This window comes from Lathamus discolor, chromosome 5, assembly GCF_037157495.1.
Source record: "Lathamus discolor isolate bLatDis1 chromosome 5, bLatDis1.hap1, whole genome shotgun sequence".
NCBI lineage: Eukaryota > Metazoa > Chordata > Aves > Psittaciformes > Psittacidae > Lathamus > Lathamus discolor.
Window position 1 is genome coordinate 25,118,005 of NC_088888.1, and position 12,805 is coordinate 25,130,809.

At 42.0% G+C, this 12,805-nt stretch overlaps 1 protein-coding gene across 4 annotated transcripts in view; it reads left to right on the plus strand.

Annotated features, from left to right (window-relative positions):
• HEATR5B (HEAT repeat containing 5B) overlaps window positions 1–12,805 on the plus strand; it is a 60,347-nt gene that overhangs the window by 740 nt on the left and 46,802 nt on the right. For all 4 annotated transcript variants that reach the window (XM_065680080.1, XM_065680078.1, XM_065680079.1 and 1 more), the window contains exons 2-9: window positions 2,660–2,828; window positions 3,354–3,565; window positions 4,796–4,904; window positions 5,793–5,942; window positions 6,449–6,620; window positions 6,995–7,152; window positions 8,202–8,451; window positions 11,993–12,148. In XM_065680080.1, the coding sequence (XP_065536152.1) occupies window positions 2,703–2,828; window positions 3,354–3,565; window positions 4,796–4,904; window positions 5,793–5,942; window positions 6,449–6,620; window positions 6,995–7,152; window positions 8,202–8,451; window positions 11,993–12,148 (1,333 nt within the window). In that variant the 5' untranslated portion in view covers window positions 2,660–2,702. The remainder of the gene's footprint in view (window positions 1–2,659; window positions 2,829–3,353; window positions 3,566–4,795; window positions 4,905–5,792; window positions 5,943–6,448; window positions 6,621–6,994; window positions 7,153–8,201; window positions 8,452–11,992; window positions 12,149–12,805) is intronic.

Sequence of the window (12,805 nt, forward strand, 5' to 3'; positions counted from 1 at the left end):
TTCTCCTAAACGTGCCCAGTTTTTAGCATTTTGGCTTAGCTGACTGAAGTTCGTGTGTGATGAAGATCTTGAGGGTTCAGTTAGGCTATGGAACGGTGGCTGGAAAATAGAAAGAAACTCTAGTACACCTGCATGTTTTACAGTCTCTATAACGCTTCAGCATAGCTTGCTGGTTGACTTTGCCTGTGGGAGATCCTGTGGGAGGTAACAGTGTATTTATTACTTGTAGCATGCGCAGCAAGGCCCAGCCCTCATCAGGATCAGTAGAACTTGGTGGGCATTTGTGCCTGAGTTTTGGAGCAAACCTTTGGCTAGTGTGCGTGAGCTTTGGACTGCCGACCAACAACAGCTGTATGTCAGGCACTGAGTCTTCAGTTAGCTCAGTATGTGTGTAAGTGTTCAGTCCTAAAATGGTTTGCATTCAAAGGTGACCTTAAATATCATCCAGTTACAACTCCCTGACACAGGCAGGAACACCTTCCACTAGACCAGGTTGCTCAGAGCCCCTTCCAAGCTGGCCTGGAACACTGCCAGGGATAGGGCAGCCACAGCTCCTCTGGGCAACTTGTTCCAGTGCCTCAGCATTCTCACAGTGAAGAATTTCTTCCCTTATGTTTAACTTAGATCTTCCTCTTTTATGTTAAAGCCATTCTGCCTTGCCCTGTCACTGCCTGCTCTTGTAAAAAGTCTCTCTCCAGATTTCTTGTAGCCTTCCTTCAGGCAGTGGGAGCTGCTCTAAGGCCTCCATGCAGCTTTCTCTTCTCCAGGCTGTCTTCATAGGAGAGGTGCTCCAGCCCTCTGGTCATCTTCATGGCCTCCTCTGGACTTGCTTGAGCAGCCCCATGTCCCTCTGTGTTGGGGGCCCAAGAGCTGAACGCAGGACTACAGGTGGGGTCTCACCATAACAGAGTAGAAGTGGGTTCTTGTGTTCAATCCCTTGTGCTTCAGTGGCACGAATGAATGTATGTGCAAATTTGTTTGTTGAGGGCTTATGTTTCCTAAGTTTAGGTGAAGAGGTAGGGGAGTGTGTGGAAGCAGAATATGTTCATAGCTCTAAAGGCCAGGAAAAAAAACCAAAAACAACACTTACTTGGGGAGGAAAAGGGTAGCACCTGTCATATGGTATCCCTGTGTTGTGTGGGTGTGATGAGCAGTGTGGGCCGCTGGCATGGTATGTGAAGAATCATAGTGCTGGTATTCACTGCGTTTCTCCCTAGTCTCATGTAAAAGTGTTTTGAGGTGATGTCTGTGCATTGTTGACAGGCAACACTTCCTCAGTTCTTCATAACTTTGGAGGTGCTGGGGAAGGCTATATGTAGTTCTCTGTTTGGCTCTTCCACCTTTCCCCATCTGTCGCTGGAGATGTGTGCAGTGAAAACTACTATAATGCAAATATAGTATAATGCAAAGTACCAAAGAGCAGAGGCTTAGTATTGCAGATATCGGGCTGCTTTAGTTTCATCAGCACCAAATCATAAGGTGAATTTAGAAATATAATGCAGTTGTAATATTAATATGTTGCCCTTTAGTACTGTCTGATGTGGGGATTGTTTAAAAAATATTTATTTTAAATCACTTCATTTGACTTTAAGAATTTGTTGGGTTTGATCACTGAATGAGGAAGCAGCTGTGAGCACTTGAGAGCACAAGTGGAATGATGCAGCTGTTGAAAGACATGCTTTACATAATACTCCTTAGTTGCTATGCTGGTTTTGATTTGCCAGAGACACTAGTTTCAGCAATACTAATTGCAGATTTTGGGGTTGTGTGGGGTTTTTTGCTTTTTGGGTTTCTTTTTGCTGAAGAAGGTTGATTGAATTTTGTGGGGTTTTTTTTTAATAAAAGTTTTCTTTTTTCACTCTGTTCAGCCTTAAACAGCTACAATTTGTTGAAATGTGGTTTGCTATGGTTAAGTTGTCTGCGGAGTGTTTGTTTGCACTGATAGTGTGCTTCAGGTAGTGCTTTGTTGCTGCCCTCCCTCCATTCACTGTTTGAGGAGGATTTCTTGTGTTAGTAATTTGCCTGTTGGGGAGACTTGCGGTCATTTGGCTGCTGCTTGTAATTCCCCCTGGGTTTCAGAAGGCTTATTTGTCCAGCACTTAAAGCAATGCTAGTGGGATCTGGGAAGCCTTCGGTCAGTTCTTGTCTCTTTTAGGGCACTGTTCTTGCCTCTCTCAAGTTTGTGGTGGGTTCATCACCTTCTCACTTTGTTGAAGGTGTTGAGAAGGTGTCCAGGTTCATGCGCAAGCTTTGGGAGTGTAGTCAAGGATCTTGATTAGGGACAATCTCTATTCTGTTTTATGTAAGAGGACACAGAGGGATGACTCCTTTATCTCTTTCGTGTGTGGATTTGTTTGGCTTTTTTTTCCTCCTCATTTAAACAGGGACTTCAGTATATTCTTTTCTTGGGTAAGAGTTAGCACCCTGAAGATGCCTGTAAGTGCTCTTTATACAATTAACAACTCTGCTTCCTGAAATGCTAACAGATATACTCAGTTGTAAATATGTGAGTAATATTTCAGTGGGACTGCTTAGCTAAGACAAGTCTAAACAGGGTGAACTGTGATAGTATAATCTGGATTTCATCATTGTGTTTTTTTCATTTTCAAAGCTTTGTACTGTTATACTTTATGCTAATATTCTAATTTTTTTATTTTAGAATTGCTACACAAGTTTACAATAAAACTGGAATTTAACCAGTTATGGAGCTGGCTCACAGTTTGTTGTTGAATGAGGAAGCATTAGCTCAAATCACAGAAGCAAAGAGACCCGTCTTTATCTTTGAATGGCTAAGATTTTTGGATAAAGTGCTGGTAGCTGCTAACAAGGTAATTTTGCAGTGTCCTCCCTCTCCTTCTTTCTAAAACATTTGTATTAATTTCATGCTAGAGAAAGTTGGCAGGTAATGGCCAGATTTCAGATTCATCCTGAAGAGCCTCTGTGCTAGTTTGTAGCTGTAGGCAGTCAGTCTGACTCTGTTACATAATACATAGCTTGGTTTGAGTTCTTCATTCTCATAAGTATTCGGAAGGCAAAACCTTCCCTTCCAGAGTAGGGATTCTTGATGGTAAGCAGGATTAAAAGATGTTCTAGGCAGGTATTGCTGTGTTTTTAGTAAGTACTTTTAAAAAGAGAAAAACAAATGGAGTAACAGTGCTAATTCTGAGCATTTAGCATCTGTCTTTGCTATTATTGAATGTACCTTAAATCTCTGTGAGATGAGCAGTTTGCTGATCTGCATACAAGGGGGAGTGGTATAAGGTTTATGTCAATCTCTTGTAGGTTTTTCTGGGTGTTGGAGGCAAGACAAAGGATTAAGTTACTTTTCTTACTTATTTTTGGTCCATTAACAGACTGATGTCAAGGAAAAACAGAAGAAACTTGTAGAACAACTAACAGGACTCATCAGCAGTTCTCCTGGGCCACCTACACGAAAACTACTAGCAAAAAATCTTGCTGCTCTTTACAGCATTGGAGACACATTTACTGTTTTTCAGACACTTGACAAGTGTAATGACATCATCAAGAGCAAAGATGATACTGCAACCTACCTGCCCACAAAACTGTATGTTTAATATAATTGGGGAAAAGGGAATTATTTTTAAGTGGTCCTGGATATTAAAGAAGAATATGATTGTATATGTGCATGTTACATTTACGTTTTGCATGCTCATTTGTAGGTAACGTGCTTGGTATAGCAGAGGAAAAAATCAGGATTTGGATTGTGGAGGGCAGGGCTCAAAAGGTGACACATACATGGCTAGGTGAAAGTGAGATGTTTTCCTTTAAGCAAGGGACTGTCTTATGTTCCTTCATATGCTTATGTCATGGAGAGGATAACAGTTGATGAAATGATGCAATGGAGAGATCCCGCTAGTGGAATTATTGCTGATTGCGTGCAGGTACCCTATTTAAGATGAAACCTGCAGATTGTCAAACAAGAGTGTTATCTGTGCCCAGAGAATTGTAAGCAAATGTTTGTTGCTTTTTTTTCTTTTTCCCCCCATCAAACCTTGCCCCTACCATGATATACTGCATACATCTCTCAAAAAGGGTCTGTATACTTGGATGTGTGTGTGCATGTATGTGTGATCCAGTTCCTCTTTACTTGGAGGAGCTGTCTCACTGGTAGGGGTGGGCTATACGAGTCGGTAATAACCAGGTTTACTAAAGAGTAATCTACCCAAGACTTTCAGGTTTAAAAACAAGGCTTGTGCCTTCATGATGAAAAGGAGCATGTTTTCAGGAGCTGCTTCTTGACTGGCCTGGAGTAATTTGTTATGTAACCCCGGTACAGTGTTAATTAAAAAAATCCTAATCGCAAATGGCAAGGCAAGAAAAATGTGTATAAAACTCTTTTTATGGATCCAGTGATTTTTACAGTGCCTATAAACATTCTTGTGTTGTGCAATAATTTATATATTTTAAGCTTAGGCGTGGAAAAACCCCATCATTCAGTATCTACAGAAATGTGAGCATATATTAAAGGGTAGGGGTTATCTTGCAGGTCCTTGGAAAAGAGACAGTTTATTGAAACACAAAACCCTACTCTTGCTGACATTTCAGCCTATACTTGTCTTCGGCAGAGTCTATGTGTAGATTCTCTAGTAATAGCCATTCAAATACATTTATGTTCTTAGAAGCTAATTAAGTTTTTCATTACAGTATAAGTAGTGGGGGGTAATAATTAGTTTTTTTATTCATCAATGATGATTAAAACATACATTTTTGAGCATTTTATCTTCACTTATATGATACAGAAAAAGTGTACACCAATTCATGTCTTTTTTCATAGGGCTGCTGTGGCATGTGTTGGAGCATTCTATGAAAAAATGGGCAGAATGCTGGGTAGTTCTTTCCCAGAAACAGTGAATAATCTTTTAAAGTCTCTGAAAAGTGCAGAGGTAAGTTGCAGATTATTTATATATGTGGTCTTGATTCCATTTAGACTGAAACTTGCTTCCCCCAGAAGAGTTTGCCAGAGCACCTGATTGTTTATCTACCTAGAAAAATGCAAATCACTTACATGGTTGGTGTCAAGTGAAACACAGTCATGTATTTTTACTGCGGAAGTTTTTTAGAGTTTTGTCATATGATTATAGTAGTTGCTTCATAGTGAAATCATTAATTAAAATTGTAAGATGGTTACATATACTAATTACTGCATTAGGATTTCTGCTCATGTACCCTGAGTAAACCTTCAGTTATTTAAAAATTAATAATAAATACTTGAGTCTTGCACCAAGATGTTGCTCTGCATGTGAGCAGGATATATTGCCCCCAGAAAGAGAGAGCGTGCCATGATACTGGGAGGGTGTGTCCTATGCTGTTGGGTGTGCTTTTGGTTAGTGTTTTGTTTGGTGTGGTTTGGGTTTGGTTTTTTTTTTTACCCTCCAACTGTAATTACTTGCCTGTGTGCAAGTATAGTAGGAAGCTGTTAACTACTTGGGATTCCTGTTCTCCCAGCTGTTTTTGCCTTGTTTTCCCAAGGCTGCAGCCAGGGGGTGGGTGGTGGGGGGAGGTGGGTAGGACATAAGTATCTTGTCTAGGGTAATATGTTGGATCATCTTAATTGATGTGACAACTGAGGCAGCTTGAGTAAAGCTGTGTATAGTGCTTACTGCTGTCTAAAACCAGCAAGGTGTCAGTTGTATATGGCTGCAGTGAAATGTATTATAAATGTTTCAAAAAATATTCCTGCCTGAAAGCAGGAAAATGCAGAATTATGCACCTGGTTCAATATGAATACTGTGTCCATGGTTTTGCATAAATGTTTTTGTGTGTCTGTGCAGTCTCAGGGCCGCAGTGAAATTCTGATGAGTTTACAGAAAGTCCTGAATGGACTTGGAGGAGCAGCAGCTTCTTGTCACCGTGATATTTATAAGAATGCCAGATCTCTGTTGACAGACAGATCTATGGCTGTACGATGTGCAGTGGCTAAGGTGGGTTTGTTTATCACCAGTCCTATATATTCTTGTTCTGTAATTGTAAAATACCTGCAGTCTAATAGCAACTCTTGTTTGTGATAGGAAATTTGGTAATTACTTGGGCAAGGTAAGTCCTTATTAGTTTACACTAATAATTTGAATTACTTCATACAAACAGAGGTACTGTAATACTGTTTTCCCTGCTTCTTAAACAAACATGAGATAAAATATTTTAGCTGTGAGCCCCAGTGTGAGTTTTTGTTAACAGTTTTTGGTAACAGTTCTTTTGTTGTGCTTTTCCTCTTTTAATTTTTATTTAAGTATTTACCTATTCCATGAGGCTTCTGACTGTTTACTCAGCAAAGTTATTTGGTGAGTGGGAGAGTGTGTGTGTGTGGAAATTAACTTTTAAAATATTCATATTAAAATACTTGTTGAATAAACCTGATAATTACACTGACACTTAGATGAAAGGTAAGAATGGTCTCCACTGGTGCTCATCAAGTCTTTTTTTCCTACAGTGTCTGCTCGAATTACAGAATGAAGCAGTGTTTATGTGGACAGCTGAACTAGAGAATGTTGCAACGCTGTGCTTCAAAGCTCTGGAAAACTCAAACTATGGTGTGCGAGTTACAGTGTCAAAGCTTTTGGGGACGGTCATGGCTACAGCACTGATACCAAAACAAGCAACAGGTACAAATCCTTCTGGATTTCATTTCCAAGTGGACAAAATGCACCTTCAGTACCATGTTACATGACAGTGTTGTACCATACATTGTTGTTCTAGAAGATGGAAGGTTGTAGGTGAATTATTTGGTTTTATAAACTCTAAGCTAAAAAGAGAAAAGAGTGCAGAATCCCTGTTGTCATAGAAGGAAAGAGCAAACTAACAAAAATCACTTGGGAAAATGAGCTTATTTCTTAAACATGAAAAAAAGCTGTTATCTGAAATATTGTCTGGATTTATGTTAGCAAGACAGTTTTGAATTGATAAGTCTGGTTTCAATATCATTGCTTGTAATGTTTGGAACTTTGGGATTAAATGATAACTTTTCTTTTTGCAAAAGTGATGCGTCAGAATGTGAAGAGAGCCACACTTGAGGAGGTTTTGGAGCTTATGGCCACAGGATTTCTGCGGGGAGGATCTGGTTTCCTAAAGAGTGGTGGAGAGATGTTAAAAGTAGGAGGATCAGTCAATAGGGAAGTGCGAGTTGGTGTTACCCAGGTTTGTCATGAGCTGTAATTTTGTTAACTTTTTTTTTTTTTTTTTTAAGTAAAGTAACATTTATACATAACTGTCACCCTTGTAGTAGGGAAAATGCACACTTTTGTTCCTTATTTGCTTAGAAGTTTACTTACAAGTCTGGTTTGAATCACGTGTTTTGTTAGATATACATGTAGTGTCATTCATCTAAGCTATTTTCTTTTATTATTGATGTGCATTAACAATAGCTTGAAATATGTGCCAAGGAAAGCTTATTTGATCAGTGTATATGAGGTGGGATTAACTTGCAAAAATATTGGAAGCCTTACTATGTTAAAGACTTTAGTTTCACTTTTCAATTTTATTTCTCTTCAGGGAGGACACACTGTTGTCCTTTTGTGTGTGCTCTTTTCAGCTGCTGGGTAGTTTACAGCCCTAATTTGTTAAATTGCATTTCTTCACTCCATATGCCTGTCTTGAGTAGCTGAAATCTCCTGAATGTGGAAGCTCCACTTGTCTGATAGAGAAAGGTGGCAGCAGCATCCCTTCAAGTTCAGGCATTCTCACTCTGACATAGGTTTCAATATGCTGCAGTAACTTGCCAGAATCCAAATTTTTTGGTCGGGGGGTATTTTGTGAAGTCCTTGATATTTTTCTAATCCCTTTTCAAGTGAACTTGATGGAAATGCCTGGTCTTCATTGTGAATTAGAACGCATTAATATTGCTGCTGTTATTAACATATGTTCTTAAAAATTCTAAAGAGGCATAAATTTAGAGCAATGGACTGGGTTTTCTTGCTGTCATCCAAAGAGTATTTAGTGCTTCACAGAATGTATAGTGGTATAGGGGCTACTCTTGGCACTGGAAAAAAGTTTAGTTTCTACAACAAAGACCTGGCTAATAGATTGATTCATCCTGCTTAGCCTCATTAGGGTTGCTTATTACTGACTGGTATTGCTACTGTACTGCATTATGCATGAGTATAACTGTAGTGTTTAGTCTTTGGTGACTGAATATAGTCTTTCATTTCTGTTTTAACTGGATCTGTTTGTAATTTCTGAATTTGCAGGCCTATGTTGTCTTTGTCACAACATTGGGAGGTCAGTGGCTGGAGCGCAACTTTGCTACATTTTTGTCCCATGTACTTGATCTGGTCTCCCATCCTCGTGCAACTCAGACCCATGTGGAGGCAGTTTACTCTCGAAGATGTGTGTCCTTTATCCTGAGAGCAACTGTGGGCAGCTTACTTGGGGAGAAAGCACAGATTGCAGCTGCCAAAGATATATGTCAAGCCATTGGTAAACAAATGAAGGCAGTAGGTAAGCACCGTTTTTCTTTTTTGATACCAGTTAAAGGTTACTATTGTTGTACTGGCTCAGATATTCCTCAGCTTTCTTATACTGTGAGGAGTAATTTTGTTCTTCTGAGATGAAACAGTTGCAGAAATTCTTCCTCCTGCTACCTTGTTAAAAGTTGCAGGCAATTGCCTTATGTATTTGACGACTGGAAGAACTCTTTTTTTTTTTTTTTTGATTACTTCCCTTCATATAAGGGGGGCGATTTTCTATATTTGTACTATAGTAGACTGTCGTGGTTTGAACCCAACCACAAACCTCGTCCACTCACTCCCCCCCCTTCTTGCCCTCCCCCTGCTCCTGGAGGGACGGAGAGGAGAATCAAAAAGAATGCAACTCCCATGGGTTGAGATAAGAACAGTTTAGTAACTAAGGTATAACATAGATCACTACTGCTACCACCAATAATAATAATGCTAAAGGAAATAACAAGAGGAAAGAATACAACATCTCAGCACCAGCTGACTGATAACTCACCCCACTCCCCCCAGCCAAGCACCGACCGATACCTCGTCCAACCCTGCAGACCCACCAGCCCTTCCGGCTCACTCCAAGTTACATCCTGGGCATGACGTGCTGTGGTATGGAATACCTCTTTGGTTAGTTTGGGTCAGGTGTCCTGTCTCTACTTCCTCCCGGCCTCCCCTCCTCCCTGGCAGAGCATGAGGCTCAGAAAGTCCTTGGCCAGACCAAACATTCGAGCAGCAACTGAAAACATCGGCGTTATCACCACTGTTCCAAGGCCAAAAGATCAAAACACACCACTGTACTAGCTCCTAAGAAGGAGAAAAATGACTGCTGCTGCTCAACCCAGGACATTATCCACCCCTTATTCCATACCATTCACGTCATGCTCAGATCCCACATCTTCAATATGCCATCACTCTTACATATATATATACATCTACATATACACAGAGAAAAACATCATTTCTTAGTGCATGGACCTATAAAGCTGCTGAGTCCATCTGGTCCATGATGTCAGGCTCCATCTCTTGTAACAGTCTCTCAGAGCAGGAGAGGCTGTGTGCAGTGTTCACACTCATGAATAACCTGGGCAATAGTGTCCATTGCTAAGTCCACCCCTCGATCATGAGTCCATCTCTATGTTGCATCTCTGCCCTGATGGCCTGAAGTGTCATGGCCCACCATGCTCAAAATAATTCACTGTCCCCTTCAGCAGTTTCTGCAGCTTGTTGCTGGGGACTCCATACAGCCAACTTCCATCTCCAATGCTTCCAAAGCACTGGAGGGGCCCAGTGGACCAGATACTGGCTCATACTGTCCCACACACTCTGCCACTCATGGCTGTCCAGCCTTGGGGAATATCTCTTGTTCCTCCCATATTGTGGTCTAACCCTATACAAGAAGCAAACCTGACTCTGCTTAACTTCTGAGATCAGACAAAATGGCCGTGGGTAGAACACACTCTGTGTGTGTGCCACCATGCTGATCCCCATCACAACCAGCAGGCAGGTCCCAAGGGTACCCACAGGCCATTCAAACCCTTCAGAACTCTCCAATGACGCTGCTGTACTTGTCCCTGGGGCTGGTGCAGCTGCTGTGCCTGCCGGCTCTCCCACCACCAGCTTCTCTCTTCCTGGGTGCAGCTCTTCCTCCTCTGCCTTGCTGGGAAATGCTGCCTGGGCTCCTGCATCCTCCTGCGGCTCTACGGGCGGCTGCCGGGGGACGCTCTCGGCCGCCACGAGGCTCGGCTCCTCCGCTGGGCTCGGCTCCTCCGCTGGGCTCGGCTCCTCCGCGGGGCTCGGCTCCTCCGCGGGGCTCGGCTCCTCGGCCGCCTCCCCCGGCCGCTCGGCTGCCGCCTTCCTCCCGGGCTCGGGCCCCGCTCCCGCCGCCGCCTGGTCCCCGGGGCCGCTCTCCCGGGCCGCTTCGGCCGCCGCCGGCTCCCGGGGCCGCTCCCCCTCGGCTCCCCGCAGCCTCACGAAGACGGAGGCGAGGACAAGGGCCAGGGCGGTGAAGAGCAGCGGGACGGCCAGGTACAAGTCCACGGCCACGTCCATCTCTCCCTGCTGCTGGAGCCCACCCGTATTACAAGCCATTGCCATAAAGTACAGTGAAACAAAAACCTTAGCCCAAGCCCCACACTTGATAAACACTAACACAGGGAATACCGGCTCTATGTACTGTACTACATTCTGAAGCGCTGAGAGCAAGAGAAACAACTTTGAGAGCCAATAAATCAGCACTGTGAAGACTATTAATCTGATCATCTCCGTCGTTATCTCAACCCTTCGTGCCCCACGTTGGGCGCCAAAAAGAACTGTCGTGGTTTGAACCCAACCACAAACCTCGTCCACTCACTCCCCCCTCTTCTTGCCCTCCCCCTGCTCCTGGAGGGACGGAGAGGAGAATCAAAAAGAATGCAACTCCCACGGGTTGAGATAAGAACAGTTTAGTAACTAAGGTATAACATAGATCACTACTGCTACCACCAATAATAATAATGCTAAAGGAAATAACAAGAGGAAAGAATACAACATCTCAGCACCAGCTGACTGATAACTCACCCCACTCCCCCCAGCCAAGCACCGACCGATACCTCGTCCAACCCTGCAGACCCACCAGCCCTTCCGGCTCACTCCAAGTTACATCCTGGGCATGACGTGCTGTGGTATGGAATACCTCTTTGGTTAGTTTGGGTCAGGTGTCCTGTCTCTACTTCCTCCCGGCCTCCCCTCCTCCCTGGCAGAGCATGAGGCTCAGAAAGTCCTTGGCCAGACCAAACATTCGAGCAGCAACTGAAAACATCGGCGTTATCACCACTGTTCCAAGGCCAAAAGATCAAAACACACCACTGTACTAGCTCCTAAGAAGGAGAAAAATGACTGCTGCTGCTCAACCCAGGACATAGACACATAAACATGAAGCTGATATTGAAGTCCCTTTTCTTTGAAGTCACAGTTGCTGCTTCTAGGATATTTTGTAGGAGAAATAACCTGCAGTGAGATCTAGGAACTTAACTGGGTAACTTTAAGAGGGATTAGTGGTTGTGATTAATTATTTACAAGTTTTGGTGTTTGGTTTTTGTTTCTTTTTTTTTTTTTTTTTGTGGTGTGGTTGTTTTTTTGGGGTTTTTTTAATGTTATTCCATACACATGTGCATGCAATTTTGTATGCAGAACCTAAGTATGTCAAGATTATAATTTTGGTTGCTCTCTATAAATACAATACACATGCTGAACACATGTATACTTGCTTTTGGTATGTTACACTATTAATCCTACATCTTAGTGCATTGCATCCCATAATAAATGATGGGCATAAGTTTTTCATGGCCTTCTGATGATTGTGTTTGGCTCACAGCTGTAAAACTGTTTCTCTTCAGAACACAGTTACTTTGCAAGTTCATGCTATGATCAAGCTTGTGGCTTTGTTTTACTGTAAGGCTGATGTCAAAACTGAACTATCCCTATTTATCCTGTGTATGGTGAGGTGTGATTCAAGTGGAAGTTAAGCAAAATATTTTTTCTTTCTTTTTTTGCAGAAGCAGTAATGAATGATGCTAACAGTGAAAATAAATCAGGAGCAGCTGATGTAGCTGCAAGCCAGCATGTAATGGTGTGTGCCCTCCAGGAACTGGGTAGTCTGGTTCAGAGTCTGAATGCCACTGCATCTCCTCTTATTCAAGAACCCTCTATTGGTAAGCAAATAAATTTAAATAGATGAAAGGAAACATTTGAACAATGAATATGATATATCGTTAAATAATAAATCAGTATATAATAAGTTGATGAAACTGGCATTCCTTGTAGTAGTCCAGGTAGCTACATTTGTCCAGCTCATTTCTAGTGTTTAGTATCCTAACTTTAGGTCAAGTTTGATTAAAGTATTAAGGAACTGTTTTGATTAAAGTTTGCTTGCAGCTCTTTTTTAGGGTGATTAATTTTTAGCATTGATTTGTTTCTGACAATAGCTTTATAGGAAATAAAGGGTTTTGCTATAGAAGGTCTGAAATATTTGTTCGTGGAAAGCTGTGTAGCCCTCGGATACCAAATTTCTGTGGGGACGTTAAGAGTATTTTGTTGGGATGAAGCTGTGGATAGTCTCATTTTAAGTTGATAAGGGTTTGTATGGTATTTTCGTGTTTATTTTAACATCTGAATTCACCTTTACACTATAGTGTTGCAGGTATTTTCAGTTTGTGGATGTTGAGGGTTTTTTCCAATTGAAGTGCAAGCTCCTTTAGATATTTCGTTATATAGATTGTTGTCTTGATGCATATGACATCCTTCTCATACTGATTTTGCTCCAGCTGTGGTGTGGGGAAGACTGTGCTCGTATTAATTCCTTCTGGCTG